At 35.9% G+C, this 20,618-nt stretch overlaps 2 protein-coding genes across 2 annotated transcripts; one reads left to right on the top strand and one right to left on the bottom strand.

Moving 5' to 3' along the window:
• Window positions 1–698: 698 nt before the first annotated feature.
• Window positions 699–5,010, bottom strand: LOC125826848 (luminal-binding protein). The gene is made up of 8 exons (XM_049506190.1): window positions 4,867–5,010; window positions 3,357–3,624; window positions 3,055–3,269; window positions 2,723–2,965; window positions 1,985–2,464; window positions 1,723–1,877; window positions 1,527–1,609; window positions 699–1,430 (listed from the first exon to the last, which is right to left on the bottom strand). The coding sequence occupies exons 1-8, from the start codon at window positions 4,922–4,924 to the stop codon at window positions 929–931; spliced, it is 2,004 nt and encodes a 667-aa protein (XP_049362147.1). The 5' UTR covers window positions 4,925–5,010; the 3' UTR covers window positions 699–928.
• Window positions 5,011–13,726: 8,716 nt separating this feature from the next.
• On the top strand, window positions 13,727–20,146 carry LOC125826850 (beta-amylase 1, chloroplastic-like). The gene is made up of 4 exons (XM_049506193.1): window positions 13,727–14,307; window positions 18,654–18,864; window positions 18,941–19,057; window positions 19,146–20,146. The coding sequence occupies exons 1-4, from the start codon at window positions 13,799–13,801 to the stop codon at window positions 19,932–19,934; spliced, it is 1,626 nt and encodes a 541-aa protein (XP_049362150.1). The 5' UTR covers window positions 13,727–13,798; the 3' UTR covers window positions 19,935–20,146.
• The last annotated feature ends 472 nt before the right edge of the window (window positions 20,147–20,618 follow it).

Raw genomic sequence — 20,618 nt, 5'->3', positions numbered from 1 at the left:
ATTAACTTGTGTGTTTAATCTGTACTAACAAATACTTATAACAATAACTTTGAAGAAACATAAACAACAAAGTTTAAAAAGATATACTCAAAAACAACAATTAATAAAATAAGCATAAATTAATGACTGTAAAAAAAAAAAATCAAAATCTGTAACAATAAAATGAAACAGATCAAGCCCACTAAATGCATAGTGTACCCTTAAGAAAATGATTCTCCTCTAGTACTTGAGGTTTAAAGGAATAGACTCTCTCAGGATAGGACAATTCTATTCACCAGTGTATTGATACAAAAAACAATGGTGATGTGAGTCACTCAACAGGAACAAAGTACACGAATATTTAATTGTGCAAAAGAAGAAGAAGTAATTCAGAATTTTCGTTGTTCTAAAATGAAAGAAAATTCCTCTATTTATAAACAATAAAGGGTAGTGTGAATAAATATTTATTGTGCCTTATCAAAAAGGTCACAACTTTTCATAAAAGTCACAACTCATCAAAAAAATCACAACTTTTCATGAAAGGGGAAGGCTAATATTGAAAATAAATAAATTAAAAGAGAATCCTGAATTCTGGTGGCGCCACATAAGCAGGCCTAAGGTACAAGTCATCCTAAGTACTGGCACTTGGCAGCAAGAGAACATGTCCACTGTAATAACTGGGCTAAAATAGGACTCAGATTATGATGCTCAAAAGAAGTACTAAATAAAATTCTGAAGTCGTATTCAACAGATCGAAGCAACATACAAGCCGTCGTTCTCAAAGAACGGAAACATCCTTTCAGTAAAATCTTCACCTATAAAAACTAATCGAAGGGGGGAGATTTTTCAGAACAAATGACAAAACTTGCACTAACCCTCACTTCAAACTATTCTATATATCCTCATTTCCTGCATCTTTGCAGTATCAATGGAGATTCTTTGGAAGAGCTTACAGCTCATCATGGCTGTCATCTTCCTCTTCTTCCGATGCACCGCCACCTGGGGCTCCACCTGATCGTTGATAAACAGCTGTGATGATTGGATTGCAAACTGCCTCGACCTCTTTGAGCTTCTCGTCATAATCCTCTTTCTCGGCGCTCTGGTTATCGTCTAGCCATTCAAGGGCTTCTTTCGTTGCTGTCTCAATCTTCTCCTTCTCATCAGACTCTAGTTTGTCAGCTAACTTGTCCTTGTCGTTGATTTGATTCTTCATGTTGTACACGTAGGTTTCCAAAGCGTTACGGGCATCAATCTTCTCCTTCACCTTCTTGTCTTCCTCAGCAAACTCTTCTGCTTCACGAACCATACGCTCAATCTCTTCTTGGCTTAAGCGGCCCTTGTCGTTTGTAATGGTAATCTTCTCTGCTTTTCCAGTACCCTTGTCTTCTGCTTTGACATTCAAGATGCCATTGGCATCAACTTCGAATGTGACCTCAATTTGGGGGGTTCCCCTGTTCAAACAATATCAAGATTCCCATCATTCAGATCCCAATAGGATTCCAAAAAGTTGTTTGTACAATTATCTAAAGAGAAGAAATGCAACTGACCTTGGAGCTGGAGGAATTCCAGTGAGATCAAACTTTCCAAGATTCCTACAGTCCTTGGTAAGACTCCTTTCACCTTCAAAAACCTGTCATCATGTGGGGAAAAAACAGTGAGAATCGGAGCATACCAGAGGACAGGTTAATGAACAGTTATGGATAATGAGCTGTAGGATTGCACAAATATGAAGCAAAGCAATACCTGAATGGAGACAGTGGTCTGCTGGTCTTGGTAAGTAGTGAACACCTGGGACTTCTTGGTTGGGATAACTGTATTTCTGGGGATCAATTTGGTCATCACACCACCAACGGTTTCAATACCAAGGGTGAGAGGAGCGACATCCAGGAGAAGGATATCTGCACACAAAGAAACATTGTCACAATCAATCAATAAAAGCGGCAAACTCACACATTATCGAAACCAATAAGCAAATTATGGCAAGAAAACTAATTAGATCATGTACCTTTAGTTTCGTCTCCACCCTCTCCACTGAGGATACCACCTTGAACAGCAGCACCATAAGCAACTGCTTCATCAGGATTTACACCCTTGCTGGGCTCCTTCCCGTCAAAATAGTCTTTGAGGAGCTGTTGCACCTTTGGAATTCTTGTGCTTCCACCAACAAGAACTATCTCATCAATCTGGTTCTTTTGTAGCCCAGCATCATCCATTGCCTTCTTCACAGGTCCCATTGTCTTTCTGAAGAGATCATTGTTCAACTCCTCAAAGCGAGCACGGGTCAATGGTTCAGAGAAATCAGTACCATCAAATAATGATTCAATCTCAACCCGGACTTGGTGCTGGCTACTAAGGGATCTCTTGGCACGCTCAGCTTCTCTCCTTAGCTTGCTAAGAGCTCTGTTGTCCTTGCTGATGTCCTTTCCATGCTTCTTCTTGATCAACTTGATGAAGTATTCCATAATCCTTTGATCAAAGTCCTCACCTGCAAGAAATATCGGACATTCGAAACATAATCTAAGAATAATTATCTCATAAGATGGCAGTTCTGAAGCTTCCTCAGCTATCATAAAAGACCCTTCTAAAAGGACAACCCCACTAATGTGCAATCAATAGAAAAGTCATTTAGCATTTCATAAGTCTATTAGAAACTACAATCAGGACACCCTAACAGCATTATGGTTACCAGTATCAAAATGTAGCATGCTCAACTTTAAGTTGTTTCTATACCATAGATCCTTACCTCCAAGATGGGTGTCACCATTCGTTGCAAGAACCTCAAACACGCCATTGTCAATGGTCAGAATACTGACATCAAATGTCCCACCACCAAGGTCAAAGACAAGAATGTTCTTCTCACCACCTTTCTTGTCCAGTCCATAGGCAATGGCTGCAGCTGTTGGCTCATTAATGATCCTAGCAACATTTAATCCAGCAATAACACCAGCATCCTTTGTCGCCTGTCTTTGTGCATCATTGAAATATGCTGCAGAGACGAGATAAGCCTCTTAATAATGACAGAAAAGAAAAATGAAAACGAAAAAATTGAACATTTAGGACCTGATAACAACATACCAGGAACAGTGACCACAGCATCCTTAATAGTCTTCCCAAGGAATGCTTCAGCTGTCTCCTTCATCTTTGTCAAAATCATGGCACTGATTTCCTCAGGGCTAAATACCTTAACTTCTCCATCCTTGATTTTGACTTGTATGTAGGGCTTTCCATCCTTGCTGATAATCTTGTATGGTACCAGCTTCATATCCCTCTGTACTTCCTTATCTTCAAATCTGAAAAAAAAGGTAAAAGCATCTCTAAGCACGACAAATACACAATCATAACAAAACATATAAAACTAATTGAGAATTGTCCATTACTTTCTTCCAATCAGCCTCTTAACATCAAAGATTGTCCTTTCTGGGTTGACCGCAGCCAGGTTCTTGGCAGCCTCACCAATCAATCTCTCGTTATCAGTGAATGCAACCCATGAAGGTGTAATCCTGTTTCCTTGGTCATTAGCTATAATCTCCACATGACCATTCTTATACACCCCAACACAGGAATAGGTTGTCCCAAGGTCAATTCCTATAACGGTACCAAGTTTTGTAGCCTCCTCTTTTGCAGTGGAAAGTGCAAAAAGACAGCCTGTTTCAAGGAAAAGAGTAAGATAACAGATGACGCTCACCAGACTCTGCAAGTACTATATGAAACTCATGACATAACACATCAAAAGGAATATATGTATGTACGTATGTGAGTGCATCTGCAGTATCAATCACTCAAACAATTGACTACACCTATCAATCCCAAACTAGTCTGGCATAGCTATATAAATCATTCGTACCTATTCCACTCAACTCAAGTCAATATACAGGCAATTCGGTAGAAATAAAAAAAGGGTCATAGAACATAGATAAGCTAAGAACAAAAAACCAGCAACTTTTTGCATATTTAAACGATCATTCAGCTAAATTATAAGGTTTTCAAGTATCCATAGGATCTGAAAACGATCCTTATAAATGTACATCATCCAGAACCACAGACCAAACATGCATCCCAAATTATTACCATTCTAGCAAGTAAAAATTAAAAGGCTGGTCACCCAGGGAAAAAAAAAAAAAGAGGACAATAAATATGTAAAAGTTCAGGACATATGCAATGCCAATGTAGCAGTGACCTTGTTTCTCTATCTGGAGTTGAAATCTGATCTAGAGTAGAAACTAGAATACATACACGAATCAATGCACAGGTGCGCATGAACCAACTACCTTTGCCATGGGACTATAAATAGATAATATACACACACCTTTGCCATGGGGCTATAAATAGATAATATACACACCCCCGATCAAACATCCTAGATCAACATCTGATTAGATGATATAATTCTTCAATCAAAAACAAAAACAGGAGCAAATAGCAGTGAGAATCTAATAAATGTTTGCTTATATATATCTAGATGATAAAGCGCCTAAACACTAATCTCATTCCAGATACAGCATTATTTCCACTTCATAAACGAACATTTGAAATTCTCCTGCAGCGCACCATATGAATCATCCATCGACTATTCTATTCCAATGCTAAATAATTTCTCCATTAAACTCAATCGAGGAAACAAAAATAAGCCATATCAATCACACAAAACACCATACAAATCCGTAAACAGATTTGAAATTATATGAAAACTATAGCCAGATCTAAAACTAACACGTCAAACATACAAATCTACAAAAAAAAAACGCATACATTATACACAAAAGCTAACAGATCTAGGATCTACTACATTCTAGATCAAAACATAACAAATCAAATCTCATAAACCAGAAAAAAATAAAAAAAAATAATCAAAACAGATCTACGAGCAAATAGAAACAGAAATTTTACCTAATAGAACGATCGTTAGCACGACGAGAGAATTGCCTCGCCTCAAACAGCCAGCCATAGCTTCTTTCTTCCTAATCAACGTACAATACACTAAGCTACAGGTACACCACAATGTGATCCCTCAATGTGTATATCTTTCTCAGTTAATGAGAGACTTATATTTATAGACTCCCGATGTGATCGGGAGCATTTTATACTGTGAGAAACTGAAGAAAGACCCGAGGGGTGGTCTCCGTTCAACGAGTGACATTCCAGAACATGACGTGGACCAATAGGAAGAGGAACGTGAATTCTTGAGCCAATAGCGATTGACCTTGTGCTGGGATGATCAGGACCGTACGATTTCACTTGTGCTGGGAAGATCAGGACCGTAGGATTTCACTTCTACACGTGTCAGCATGAGAGTTTTATTAGTAATTTCAAGTAGGCTCACTTGCCATAGAGAGACATAAGTTATGGTTAGTAAATCAAAATGATTGGATTTGAATTTAATGTATGAAATTTGTTAGATATGATTTTTAATGTATTTCAAAAATTGGTCAATTTAGTTAAATTATAGATAAAGTTTTGTTTTTATTTTTTGTCAAAAGTAAATATTTTTTTCTCAATATGTGTATTTAATATTAAATTGACCAATTTCTGAAAATACATTAAAGATCTACGTGTATTACATCAATCAATTCTATTTTTAAATCACACTAAAAATTGATCTTAATTTGAAAGAGCCATGGAAAAAAATTAATAATCGTGTACGAATGATTTCTTGGTTAATTTTAATTGGAAAGTCTATTTTTAATGAGAAAGTAATTTTATTGTATTTGAATTGATTTAAAGAAGAATCTAGGGTTTCATTTGGCACATGTCATGTAGGCTATGTTAATTTTAACGATTAGGACCAATTGATACATCTAAGATGCATTCAGTCCGTTTTTACTAGGTTTATATATTAAGAAATCAAATGAAGCAAAGTTCGATGTTTTTGTCAATGAAGAAAGAGAGATGCAGAAACTAAGACCCGAAAATTACATACATTTATTGCGTTTATTATATTTCTATATTTCTCTGATCACTGAAGCAAACAAAGAAAAATGGAGAAAGAATACACCTAAAACAATCATACAAAGAACACTAAAACGATTAAAATAACAAGGAACAAACAATAGAGAAAGGAACAAAAAGAGATACGTAAAATAAGGCAAAAGAAGCTCGCCAATTTGAATCTTCAAAGAGATCGATCTGCAAGAGTTTGAGATGCAAATTAAGAGTCGAGAGAAGGTCACTCATAGAGAAGCCCTCCGATTGCCCTTCAATTTTTGGGTATACGCCAGAGGCAATTGCTGCTTACACACACATATATATAGAGCCATTCCACGTACTTTCTCCAATTAAATTAGGTCACAGGGCAAAAATTAAAAGGGTTATACTGTATACTTTATGTTGCTTTATGTACAATCGTGTGATGTTGTAGTCCGCTCCGCCCTTGACTTCTATAATATAGTAAGTATGTCTCCTATAAATGCAATTTTTTTTAGATTTATACCTCTCTATGTATTTCCACCAATTAGATTAAGACCACGAGGGCAAAAATTAAAAGAGTTACATTGTATACTTTATGTTGTTTCCACACAACCATATGATATATATTGTGTTCGCTCCTGCCTTTGTTAGCTTTTTTATTTTTATTTTTCATTCGGGAAGTCCCAAATTGAGGGTAAAACGTTCTCTAACAAAGTCGACTTGGTACTTAGAGCGACTCGAACCCAATACTTATAGTTAAGGGTGGAAAAGTACTTACCACTCCATCACAATCCTTGTTGGTGTTAGCTTTAAGGTGTCAAAAATTAACTCAAATATAGGTAATCTACCCAATCTGTCATGCCCCGAGGCTACCCATTTGACGTAACACAGGACCTAGGATCACGAGTGACCTCAAGCTAACATTGAGTCTGGCATATCATAAGCATACTGAAAAATAACTAAGTAAAACATGAACTATGTGGAAGCTAAATCAATAGATATCTGAAGATGAGACAAACCCCAAATAGTCTGAATGTAAATATGAAATAATAAGAGTTTAGTAACAACTGAAACAACCACTTAACAACTCAAGTTGAATTTACTACTATGAATGGCAAACCTCTAACTGAGTTGAGTTGCTGGGACATGCCTCCAGCTAACTCTAATAAAACTGAAAACTGAAAGTAAAGACTAAAATGGAAAGCATGTCAATTGTCCTCGAAGTATGAGGACTCACCACTGAAGCTGCTGAAGTCGAATCAAGAATCGATCTAAGCGTGATCTGAATGCTGAGTGCCTGAACCTACATCATGAATGATGTAGCGCAAAATATGTGTCAGTACTTGAAATGTACTGAGCATGCAGATTATAGATATTAAGTTGAACAAATATATATGAGTTGAACAATAATATAGGTTGTATAATCATATAAGTTGAGTTATGATATAAAATTTACTGAAAGATAACTGAAAACTATACTAAATATAATGACCAAGTATTAATCATGAAAGTAACATGTTGAACTGAATACTAAAGAATATGCTGAAAACCGGGTCAATGCAATAAAAATCTGACTGTGGGAGTTACTATTAATCCACATAAACCACGTGAGCTAAACGTGAAGTCCGATGTATACACCCCATCGAGAGGACCTAATATACATTGCCAGGAGTATAAAGACTGTGGCGTAATTACTAAAATTGATGCCCAACTGAGGGAAGTTATAATCCTACGCGGACATGTAGATTAGGGACTATGAGGGTACGTTGAACCCTAGTCCAACTCGGTGCTAAGTCTACTACCATCTGAATATTCATGAAACTAAAATGCACTAAATATTGAATAGCTTAAAATACTGACATGCTAACTGAGAATACAACATTTATATACTGAGAATGTGTCATTTGATATCTGGAGCATGATTTTTTATTTAACTGAACTAGCAAGTATAATTCATGAACTAAGAAAATTTACACAAACTAGGGTTCTGAGTTTTATAAAAGAAATTATGCTAAGTTTTCAAGAAAACATACTATTTTAACTAAGGATACTACAACAACAAAAATCACCATGAATCTCCAAGGTTTTATAAACTCTAGGTCTAAACAAGCTATGAAGAATCAAGGAACTGACTGAATTCTAGGGACCTAGTGGATGAAAGGAATCCATTAGTGAAATTCCACATACCTGATAACGAAATCTACAGTGAAACCTTGAAGAACATTCATGCTTGTTCTTGAGAGAGTTGGTCGCCTCTTTCTCTTATTTTCACAAATTTCATTCTAAGTTAGGTGATTTTAGGAGAATGGGGGTTTTGGGTAGGTTCTGACTAGATTATTAGGCTTAGACTGAGTAAAATGACATAGTTTAGGCATCAAAGGATGTAGTTTAAGTGCCTAATGCATAGGGAAAAAGACCAAAACGACCCTGTCTTAAAAGCTGACGAAAGCCCTTCATGGTGGGACTGACGGGTTGTCATTTGAACCACCGCTCGTCAAATGGGTCGTGGTTTGTGGCCCTGCTCAACAGGGCTCTACTAAAATGAGTGTAATTTTTTACTCCGAGATTGGATTTTAGCAAACTCAATGGCGTTGTAAAGAGGATTCAATTATCTTTAATTTGATAGGTCATGGGCTACCTAATTCATTTTGTGCTAAAAGATATAACCGTTTGAAGTTGACCTAAAAGCCATTTCTTTTCAACTAACGGTGGACCCTCACCAACGGCCAGACTTATAGTCCGTAGGTCCAACCATGGACCGTACTGGTCGGCCTTAGGTGGGATCAGAGACCTCTAAATCTTGGACCCCAATGACGGGACCCTACCTACATACCGTGAATCTATCGACGAACCGTGGACCACGAGTCCACGACTGTAAGTCTCATCTTTCAATCCCAAAATTTCTCTAAGTCTGGGACTCACTTACGAGACCTAGCTATTGCTCGTGCATTGAGTGGCGAACCATCCTGGTGAACCGTATAAAAGTACTGGGACCTGACATTATTGGAAAAATATAAATTCACCAACCACGCCACCATCTACAAAGTCGTCCTACCTATGAGCCGTGAGTAGTATCGTTGGTGCTGGCACCAGGCCTATGAACAAACTGTAATTTCTTATCTTCTTGGACCTGAGGTGTTACACAATCCGCCCATAATTTTATGGGTTGAACTCAAGATAATTTGAATTGGGTCAGTCTCAACTTATTTAAGCCTTAATCCATTTTAAAAGAATCTTCAATTGCATCCAACTTAATCTCTAATTTCAATCTGTTTGAAGATTCTTTATTGGCATTGGTGTAATATACGTTCTCAGAAGGTATGAATTACTATCTATATTATATCTTCTAGTATTTATCTATCAATTTATGACTTATTTGTTTTATTTTGTTGAGTTGAAATTTAAATTGTGGTTAGAAAATGTGAATAACAACATATTAAATTTTTTGAGATTAAGTGGGTAAAATTGCGCGGATCATGACCCAACTCTATTGTTTGCCTATTTGAACCCAAAGTCAATTGGGTTAGTCATAACCCAACCCGATTTCTATCTCAATCCATTTTAATATCTTCGATTTCAACCCAACACTCCCGTTTGACATCCCTAACTTGGCTTCTAAAATATTGAAAAGTATCTTTCCTAAAAATGTGAAAATTTTCAGATTTTTAAATCATAAATTTTAACTATATCATTGAAATTGTAATTCATAGTTAAAACCACCTTATTTATGAATTTAGATCTAGGGCTGGCAGGGGGACCGGGTCGGTCCGTGACCGGTTCGAGAATCGTCTCATCGGACCCGATCCCGTCTATTCTTGCGGGTTGGGGGGACTACTGGTTAGGGGACCGGTTCACCCTTTGGTCCCGATCAACCCAGCCTGGCTGAACCGGCCGGTTTTCACGGGATCCCTTTTGTTTTTGTTTTTATTTTTATTTTTATTTTTTTTAATTGTTTGAATTGTATCCATTGCCAACCGTTGGGGCAACGGCTAGTGGGGCCCCCCTACGGATTCATTCCACTTTTTCACTTCCCCAACACGCCGTACCACCCCCTACAAGCCCCTTACATTTAATATTTTAATTTAAACCCTCAAGTTATCATAAATACACTTTAACCCATTTTTAATATTATAAATAGTCCTCGATCCCTTATTCTTTCTTACAAAATCATCTATTTTCTCATCTATTTCTATATCATCTCAATCTTAAGTCTTAATTTTTTATTCCATTTAAGTCTCATATTATTATAATACATATATTTCAATTCTAAATTTTCATATTATATCATAATATATATAATTCTCATATTTGCTATCAAGTATTGGAGTTTCAAATGACAAGTTACAACAAACTACAAGCTTCAAGAATCAGTTTAACTTCTGCTATTAGCTCAGACGTTTGGTACATTCATTTCATAGTATTTATATTTTACTTTTTGTCTTTAATTTTTGTATTATTATTATTTTTATATTACACTTTGCATATAATTAAATATGAGTTCTAGCAAAAGAGATACCGGTAAAGGAAAAGAAAAAGAACCAAGTGCCATTAGTAAATTATTTAATTTTAATAAAAAAAGTAGTAAGGAAAAAAATAAAAGTAAATGTCGTGGTACTTCTTCTAAATCAATGTCTAGAGTTAGATTTAATACAAATGATTCTACTTATGTTGATGATACTTCTTTATGTTATTGATTCAAATGTTCAACTCGATCATGAAAGTTTAAAACGACGTTATGGTGATATTAATCCTAATCTTGATGAATATTCAGGTGAAGAAGTAGAAGTTGATCCGAGAGAAGAAGATTTAGAAGATACATCTACTAGTCCGGTGATAGAAGTTCCAACTAAAACTACAAATTTAACGGAGCAAAATTGTGGACGCCCACCCCTTATACCTCCTACAAGGGAGAATGTGAAGTATCAACGCCCTAAAACTTATGTTGTGTGGCAATTTATGAGTTTAGATAAGGAAAACTCTATTGTTATTTGTAATAAGTGTTAGCAACCTTTTAAACATAGACAATGTAGGGGTCAAGGTGGGACGTGGGGCTTAAATAAACATTTGTTATCTTGTGTGCCAATTGAATATAAAGAAGCTAAAGCATTAGCCGATAGGAAAAAATGAATTCCAGTTAATGATTTTGATATTAATGTTAATGAATCGGTAGGGGCTTCTAACATGGTTCAAGGAACATTAGATCCTTCTAACTCCGGTAGTCCACTAACACGACGTAAATATAATAAGGAAAGAGATCGCGGAAATTTAGCTAAAATGATTTTTGTTTGTGGGTTGCCTTATAGTTTTCCTTCACATCCCGATTTTATTGAATATATTCAACAAACTTATAATCCTTCTTTTAGAGGTTTTTCAAGAAATATTGTTAAAGCTGATGTTTTTGTATATCAAGGTAGACATTGTCAATATCTTCGTTGTTTGTTTAGCATATTAGATTGTAGAGTGTCTATAACTTCGGACATGGGTCGTAATATTAATGGACAAGATTATTTAACTATTACAGCACATTGAATTGATCATAATTGAAATTTGCAAAAAAGAATCTTACGTTATAAAGAATGTGTAGAGAAAAAAACTGGTGCATATTTAGCTTCAAATATTTTGAGTGTTTTAGATTATTACATGCTTATAGATAAAGTAATGTCTGTCGCATTAGATAATGCATCTAATAATACAAACGTTGCTAGTATGTTAAAAGTTAGATTATGTCCAATTGATGTTAATGTTTTTCATGTTAGATGTGTTGCACATGTATTAAATTTAGTTGTACAAGATGGTATTTCATTATTTGATTGTGGTTGTATGAAAGTTGAATATGTTGTTGCCTGGATTTTTTATACTTATAGAGCTGCTAGAATTAGAGAATTTAATGAGCGTTGTGTACTATGTGATTTGCCACCAAGAAAAATTCCAAGACATATTAAAACAAAGTGAAATTCTTTTTACGAAATGCTTTCAGTTGCTTACGAATATAAATGACCCGTACAAATGGTGTTTAATACTCATAGTGCTGACCCATTAGATAGAATTTGTGAAGAAGATTGGGAAGAAACTAATGAACTATTAGAATTTTTAAGACTTTTTTATGATGCTACAACCATGTTTTCTGGAATTTATTACCCTACTATTTCATCAGTATTAATAAATATTTGTGCTATTTCAATTCAATTTTCTAAATACAAAAAAATTGACAAATTTAGAGTTGCAATTGAAGGTATGATTGAAAAATTTTAAAAATATTTTTTTCCTATTCCTCAAATTTATTTATCTGCTACTTTACTTCATCCTGACTATAAATTACGAGGTGTGCAGAGGCTTGTTGACACTTTTTATGATACTTTAGAAATTTTACCGAAAGAAATTCCAACTTGTGAAATATGTAAGTCTAGCATAAAAGTAGAAGAAAATATTTTGTATGAAAAATATAGAACTATAGGAAATACTCAAGGAGAAGTTGGTCAAACTTCTAATCCTCAAAGTGAAGCTCGAATTTCAAGTTATATGTGAGGCTTTCTTGGTCTTAATTCTACTAATCGTGATGATTTTAAAGAATATCTTAATCAATCTTTAGAAACAGTGGAAGACAAAGATGGCAATGAAGATTTATTAGCATGGTGGAGGAGGTGGAGCGTTGCATTTCCAGTTTTGAGCAAAATGGTTCGTGATGTTCTAGCTATTCAAGGTTCATCAGTTGCATCAGAGACTGCTTTTAGTGCGACAAAGTTTCAAATTGGCGATCATAGACATTCATTGGTGGAAGAAAGTTTGGAAACATTAGTTTTATTTAGAGATTGGGTCAACGCCGAGAGGAGAAATTATAATTTGCCAAAGTTAAGTTCCAGACAAGAAGCTTGGGTTAAAGCGGTAATTGAATCTAATGACGATGAATTAGAGTCACAAGAGTTTCTAGCAAGTTTGCCAACACCGGAGGATGTCACCATCGATATGATTCGACAATTAGAATTGAATATATTAGATTACATCTGAGAACTAATTGAAACAAAACTCTTCTTAGAAGGTGGCTGCGTAAATTAGTTACTCATATAATATTTGTAACAAATATTAGTTTTACATATGAGAACTTATTGAAACAGAACCCTTCCTAGAATGTGGCTGCGTAAATTAGTTACTCCACTAATATTTGTAAATTGTAACTTCTAAGTTCTAAGTTGCAATTAGATTTTATTGAATAAACTTGAAGGCTTTATTCAAGTCTTTTTTATACAACTATTGTCTTGCATTTTAATTTTAATATATACATACATATATATATATATATATATATATATATACTAACTTTAAAATACTTAATTTAAAAATTGAAATTTGACATTTGAAATTTCAAGCTTAAATTATTTAAAATATTTAAAATACAAATTTGGACTTCTCAAATATGAAATTTGAAAGTTGAATTTGAAATTTGAAAACTTAAGCATTATTTATTAGCTAAAAATGTTATTGAAAACCAAATAAACTAAAAATGTTATTCAATAACATATAATTTCAATACAAATAAATAAGTATATAAAAAATAAAAAATCCACATCCCGTCCCGTCCCGTATATATAGTGGGACGGGATGGGACGTATTTTTGTCCCCCCAATCCCGGTCCCAGGCAAATCCCGCCAGCGCCGTCCCCCAGTCCCCTTGCCAGCCCTATAATTAGATCCATTATTTTTTAGAACGAAATATTATGTAAAGTAAGATATATATATATTTTCCCGTACAAAAAATGTTATACAGTACTGTAAATATAAAGTTTTCTAAATTTTACTTCAATCAATTCTATTCAGCCCGCTTTGGTTTCTTCTCATCTAGTTTACAAAGCGGTTAATTTTTTACCTTCTGTAAATACACCATTTTCAACCCCTAAAGAATCTTCGTGCGCTTTTCAACAATGGCAATCGCTTCGCCATCGACTCCATCTTTCTCGGCATCTATCTGCTGTACTCGTACTGACTCAACTCCAGCTCGTTCACTTCGATTCCCGCCGATCCAAACTCGGCTTCAATCTCGGCAATTCACGTTGTCTTGTCGGTCCTCTGTGCCTTCATCAAATGAATCCGACGGCGATCTCCAGTACGAGATTCAGCATGGAGTTTCTACTGACCATCGACGGCGCGGTTCGCTGGTGTTCGTCACTCTTCCGCTTGATGCTCTTAATTTCCCGGTAGGGACTATGAAGAGGAAGAAGGCGATGGTGCAGTCGTTTCGTGCTTTGGCGGCCGCTGGTGTTGAAGGAGTTGTGATGGAGGTATGGTGGGGACTGGTGGAGCGTGAATTGCCTAGGGTTTATAATTGGGAAGGGTATTTGGAGATTGTGGTGTTGGCTAAACATTGTGGATTGAAAGTTCGAGCTGAAATGGCATTTCATCAATGCGGTACAGGGCCTGATGATCCTTTCTGGTTCGTACACGTTCTGAATCTCTTCTTTTGCTCTTGTTTGGATACCAAAAACAAAGTGTTGTTTGTTTGTGGTTAACATTTCCTTTATTTCTCGTCCAAACACGTTTTGTTTTATTCCTTGAAAACGAATATAACTCTCAAATCACAAAACAAATTAATATGAAGAGTAGAATGTCCAGCTGCTGCTAGTACTTCACATGATTGACTATGACATGAATTTAAGTTTCTTCGCGTTTGACATTTATTAGTTGAATCTTTCGAATAAAAATTTGCCCGTAATATGGTGGAAGTCACATTTTCTATGCGGGTGTTCCAGTAAGCTTGACAGTGGCCATTTGACTCATAATTGTGTAGGTTTTTTTGTGTGTGTGTTCTAGCAAGCATTAGGGCTTGCTGGATGGTGTTTAAGCCAGTAAGTGAAGCTTATGGGTTGCATATTGGAATGGAGTAAGAGAAGCTTCTTGGACTGTCTTGAACTAGATTCAACTGAATGATTCTCCTTAAAATCAAACTAGTTGGCATATTAGTTATTGGGGTACATGTTTAGAATGCTTAGTTTTGTACTGTCAGGTTCCCTGGAATTGAAGATGACTTCTGTGTATTCTGTCAAGTTTCATACTGTTATGTATTAAATTATTAATTCCAAAAGAAAGTTCATTCTATTACTTATTAAAAGATAATGCTCTACAGAGTTTCAAATAAGATCTTAGAAAAACGTTTTATGGTTTTGAACAACATAACTTGTATAGACATTGAGGTTTATCATAATAACTAATTCTATGATCCTATACCTGCACTTCAATTTTCCACAAACAAGTTAAAACCGTGGATCCTTTTTTATATAGAAGTGGGTTTGATGGTTAGTTTTCTTTCAGGAGTAGAAACTTTTAAAAAAATATGTAGGGCAAAAGACACCTTTATGAGAGTGGACAAAATATCAGCCAAACTAAACAAGAAAGGACACATGATTTGGAATGAAGAGAGTAGCTTGTTAGGTACTTGAATCAATTTGATTGGTGAGAAAAGACACATATTGATTTTCATGTTTCGAAATTGATTGGCTTCATCAAAAGGAATAAAAGGAAGTGACACAATTTGCATGGAGAAATGGATGAACAAGAAAGTTTGGCAGCCTCATCCATGTGGATAATTATTTGAACAAGTTTCTCTTTTTGGTATATAATTGGTATCCGGGTTTTTTTTTGAGAAGGTAACGATTATTGGTATCCAGTTTATTTAGTATTATGCATCTAGTGTTCCCCATCTAACTTGTGCCATAATTCATCTTCTACCCCCTTTGGCTGTGACGTTTAGGAAGTTGATAGCATGAAGTATTAATTCATATATTATTGTAAGATCTTGTAACTCATCAATATTGAGAGATCCCCAATTTCTGTAATTATGCAACTTTTAAGGATATAATCTGATCTTCACCTTTTGGTTACTTTGTAAACATTATTCAGTTCTCAAAATCTTGAAGGGAAAATCAAACAGTTCAATTCATTTTAGGCTACATGCTCAAATTCTTCAATATCACATTCATAAGTTTCACTTAAGTACACCAAAATCGGGTTACATGCCGGGAGGGTGTTGAGTTATATAATTTTCTCACATGGGACTTGTGCGTGATTTTTCTTATGTTACAGCAAATATGAAACAACTAGATAACTTTGCACACTTCCCGACATGTAGCCTGATTTTTTGGAGTTAAGGGATTTTGTTAAGCTTTTGGGCTACTTCACTTGCTGCCTTATAATTTTTGGGTTGAATGGTCGTCATGGGATCATAGCAAGCAGGCTCCTAAGTCAAGTTCTCATGGTCATCAATGAGCAAAAAAGAGTACCACATGCTTAATCCATAGTGAAAGAGTCACGCTTGTAAATGACAGATCGTGTTGCAAATCCTTAAATGAACCAACAATGTTATATGACAGTGAATGTTGGGCCGCTAAAATCTGACATATCCACGAGATGAGTGTCACTGGGATACACATGCTAAGATTGATGTATAGTCATCATACAAGATTAGAAATGATCACATTGATAATTAAATGAGAGAAGGTCAGTTTGGTCATGTCCGGCTTCCACCTCCACATGCACCGGTTTGGAGGTGTGAAGCTATAGTTAATTAAGGTGTTAAAAAGGGGATGAGGTAGACCTAAAGTCAAGTGGAAGGAAGTTATGTCAAAAGACCTATAATCTCTTGAACCCACTCATATCTAGCAAAAAAATCGGACATAGTAAAAGTAAAAGATTTATATAGGCGATACCTAATAGTTGGGATTATTATTTAGTCGCATTAGTACATTTACTTTAGGACTTATGCTTTCTAGTAGTCTTCAGTCATATCTGAATTAAACTGCTGTTAAAATTTAGAGAACTTTTGGTATTAAATATTATTGTTATTTTTGTTGTTGTTTTCGTATAATATTGGTCTAGGATGAGCTTATTGTTGTTTTCATAGTCGGTCTGAACTTGCTTGAGATTGAGGTGTAGTATTAATTGTTATTCCACTTAAATGAGGTAACATAATTTAACAAATACCAACAGATTTCCCTGTACAAATGTGCCATAGTATAAATGTATAATGTTTACCGGAGAAAGAAAAAAACCTTTTCAGGATGAGACTACGAACCCTAATGGAGCCAATGAGAAAGCAGTTGCAGGCCACAGACTTCCACATGGGAGGAAGTTCTGTTCTCTTTATGAGAAAGGCAGATACAAATGTTGAAAGAACTCCCTCCGTCCCAAAATAAGTGTCACCCTAGCAAAACAATTTGTCCCAAAATAAGTGTCACCTTAGGGATTCAAGACAATGAATATGTTTTTCCAACTATACCCTTATACTCCATCTTCTTAATAGTGTTCAATTTTTAAGAGACATTTATTAAATAGGGGTAGTTTATAAACTAAACATTGTATTTATTGATTACTTAATGGATGTGATTTTTGCTAAGGTGACACTTATTTTGGGGTGGAGGGTGTACATGCCAAAAGATCCACTTGGATGTATACTTGCCATTTTGAACGCACAAAGTCACTCTCTCCCCCTGCTCCCTACAAAGGTAGTGTGTGGAGATGTGATGATGGAAGAAAGATCACGATCTTCCCTATGGAATGTGTAGCAAAGTCATGTCTCTGCCGCACCCTTGCATGTCTAAACAAAAGTTGCTCTCTTTTTGTGGAAATTCTTGCTTTGATCTTTTTTTGGTGAATTGCTGCTTTAGAATAAGGGCATTTTCTTCATCCAATCAATTTGGAGGTTTAGTAGAAGGGTACTTGATTCTTTTCTGTTTTTGAAAAGATTGGATTCTCTATTATTTCTCGTATAACGGGTTATATTTAATATTTTTGTCTTTAGGTGCTTATGGAGTGAAAGATACAGAAGATTGTTTCAAAACAGCGAGAATGATATAGCAAACATAAGATGATTTTATTTCTTGTATTTTTGGTGTAAAGGGAGAATACCCTGTTGAATGTATAACCAACAAATTATATAGATATGAATGTTTTGTTTAATGGAAAATTTGAATTATCTTAAAAAAGGAAAACAGAAAATATTAGAACTGATTAAATATATGCTAAAAGTTGCAATGACTAGGTTAATTTCATCATCAGTGGTAGTTCCTCTTTGTCACAAGTAGAGAAATGAGATTGATTGTTATTTTGCTAACAAGAGTTAGCATTGTTTTCAGCTGGTCCTAGTCTGGCTATGTTTGTGGTAGGTAAAAGATTATGGAGAGAGTAAGTGTTTAGTTATGCAGAAGAGCATTTGTCTTCTTATGGCCGTTATGTGAGCTGATGAGTCACTGGACTAACTCTGTCCCACAATAGATTCCGTATTACTGAATGCTCTCTCTGTATTTGTAAACCTTGACTAGAAATTAGAATTATAGTTTTTCTTTTTTTAATTTTTTTTACAGTTATTTAAGTTTCAATGTTTTGGGGTAGTTATCTATCCTTATTGTTATTCGTTTTTTTCATTACGGTGGTGTATGGGCCAGCTTGCTTGTGGCTCAAGTATTACACCGGGTACCTGCTACCTCCCACCAACACAGGTTTCAGGTAACTCTACATGCCCACGCTTAGGTAGAGAGGAAGAAATCACCTAGTATTTATTTTTCTCTGGAATTTGAACACGAGAGAGAAGGAGAATGCTACCAAGGCGAGAAGGGTTCTCCCCCCCCACTACAATGCCCACTAGACTACATCCTTGGGTGCTTGTTGAACTTTTTAAGCGTTGTGCTCTCCTGATCTTACTCTGCCTCTCCCTCTGCTGTTCCATTAGAATGATTGCTGCTAGTTAATAATTCACAATCTGAAAATTTCTCCTTTTGCTGCTACTAGGATTCCTCTTCCTCAGTGGGTTCGTGAAGAAATCGATAAAGATCCAGATTTAGCATATTCAGACAGGTTTGGAAGACGGAATATGGAATATATATCCATAGGATGTGATGTTCTTCCCGTTCTGCACGGACGATCTCCGATCCAAGCATATACTGAATTTATGAGGAGCTTCCGTGACACCTTCATACCATTTTTTGGTGGCGTCATAACTGTATGATGCTCACCTAATGCTTCACCAACTAACTTTTAATGGTGTTATACCTATGCAATTTAAATTTATGTTGCAGGGTATCCAAGTTGGAATGGGCCCTGCTGGTGAGTTGAGATATCCTTCATTCCCTTTACAGAAGACGGCTCGGACTTTGCGATCACGTGAACTTGGTGAATTTCAATGCCATGATAAGGTGTGAATAAAATGATTTTATGTATCTCAATTGATTTTTCATGTCATCCTCCAACCAAAATTGTGATTATCTTCTTTTGAGCTGGCAGTATATGCTTGCATCTTTAAATGCTTGTGCTGGGGAGATAGGAATGCGTGAGTGGGCCAATGGTGGACCTATTGGTGCGGGCAGTTTAATGCAAAATCCTGAAGGCTCAGAGTTTTTCAAAAGTGATGGTTCTTGGAACTCACCATATGGAGAGTTCTTCCTTGCATGGTACTCAGGGATGTTGCTGCTTCATGGTGAGAGGATTTGTAGGGAAGCAGAGTCTATATTCCGTGGTCTTGAAGTTAATTTGTCAGGGAAAGTGGCTGGGATTCACTGGCATTATCGTACAGAGTCTCACCCGTCTGAGCTAACGGCTGGCTACTACAATACATCAATTCGAGATGGTTTGCTGCCAATTGCTCGCCTGTTTGGCAGATATGGTTTTTCCATGTGTTGTACATGTTTCGAGATGCAAGATGCAGAAGCGCAGCAGATGAATCCTGACAGTAGTCCTGAAAGTTTTGTAAAACAACTTTCACTTGCCGCTAGGTTATGTGACATTCCTCTGCAAGGTGAAAACTGTGCAAGTAGCTTGGATGATGGTTCATTTGAACAGGTGTTACGGATGTCTAGGTTCTACTGGAATGGTCCAGGAACTCCAACCTTCTCATTCAATTTTGTCAGGATGGACAAGAACTTGTTTGAATATCGGAATTGGGTTAGCTTTACTCGTTTTGTGAGACAAATGTCAGATGCCAAATTTTTTCGACCCAACCTAGGCTTCGGGGATGGTGATATGCCATTTTTGTCTTTATCAGCATCCTCCACTGCTGGAGTGGTTCTTGCATAGTAGGAAGAAAAACTTCAACCTGTAGTCATTTCCTAATGGTAGTTGCGTATTCTCACCCACAACAAGTCAAGGGTGTGCATATCTGTTGAATCTTCTGATCTGTTATTGTGAATTGCAAAGCAAAAGCTTGGTCTTTTTCGCGTAAATTTTTTGTCCTTGTACTGAAATGGTTCACTATGAGGTTGAAAATGAGTATTTCCTTTGTGTCATAACGGTGCCATCCTTCCTATTATTTTGAGATTGTGGATGGCCAGCCTCTCTATTTCAGCTCAAGAGGTGAAACTCATGTTGGCCAAGATAATTCAGGTCAGTATGACAATTAACTCCTTTTAGTATTCTAATCTTCTAATATCTGGGGTTTGTGACAAGGATAGTCTTTGACCAATATAATTAAGTGAAATAATGGGAAAGGAATTTTTTATTTAATAAACTAATACAAGAAGGATTATGTTATGTACTTTAGGTGTGTTTTTAATCCTTCATGGTTTGTTTGAAGCATAGTGAAATGGAAACCCAACACATGGTCCTGATTTGAATGATTATGCAAATTGAATTACAAAAGTTGGAAGATTCATTCATCTCCAACAGGAATCCATGTGAAATTGTGGAGTGAAAGGAATCAATCAGTCAGTCCACTATAAACAAGGAAAATGAGGTGATCTACAGAACATCCACAATAAATGG

This window comes from Solanum verrucosum, unplaced genomic scaffold, assembly GCF_900185275.1.
Source record: "Solanum verrucosum unplaced genomic scaffold, falcon-dt-bn FXZP01000060.1, whole genome shotgun sequence".
NCBI classification, from domain to species: Eukaryota; Viridiplantae; Streptophyta; class Magnoliopsida; order Solanales; family Solanaceae; genus Solanum; species Solanum verrucosum.
Note: the sequence above shows the minus strand (reverse complement) of the source record. Positions and strands in the feature narration are given on the sequence as shown.

Excerpts from the sequence above, each read along its gene's own strand:
- LOC125826848 (XM_049506190.1), bottom strand. The coding sequence starts at position 4,924 with ATGGCTGGCTGTTTGAGGCGAGGCAATTCTCTCGTCGTGCTAACGATC. Across the intron at positions 3,270-3,356 it reads AAGAGGCTGATTGGAAGAAA|ATTTGAAGATAAGGAAGTAC; the intron begins GTAATGGACAAT and ends CTTTTTTTTCAG. Across the intron at positions 2,966-3,054 it reads TGCTGTGGTCACTGTTCCTG|CATATTTCAATGATGCACAA; the intron begins GTATGTTGTTAT and ends TCGTCTCTGCAG.
- LOC125826850 (XM_049506193.1), top strand. The coding sequence starts at position 13,799 with ATGGCAATCGCTTCGCCATCGACTCCATCTTTCTCGGCATCTATCTGC. Across the intron at positions 18,865-18,940 it reads TTTTTGGTGGCGTCATAACT|GGTATCCAAGTTGGAATGGG; the intron begins GTATGATGCTCA and ends TTTATGTTGCAG. Across the intron at positions 19,058-19,145 it reads AATTTCAATGCCATGATAAG|TATATGCTTGCATCTTTAAA; the intron begins GTGTGAATAAAA and ends TTGAGCTGGCAG.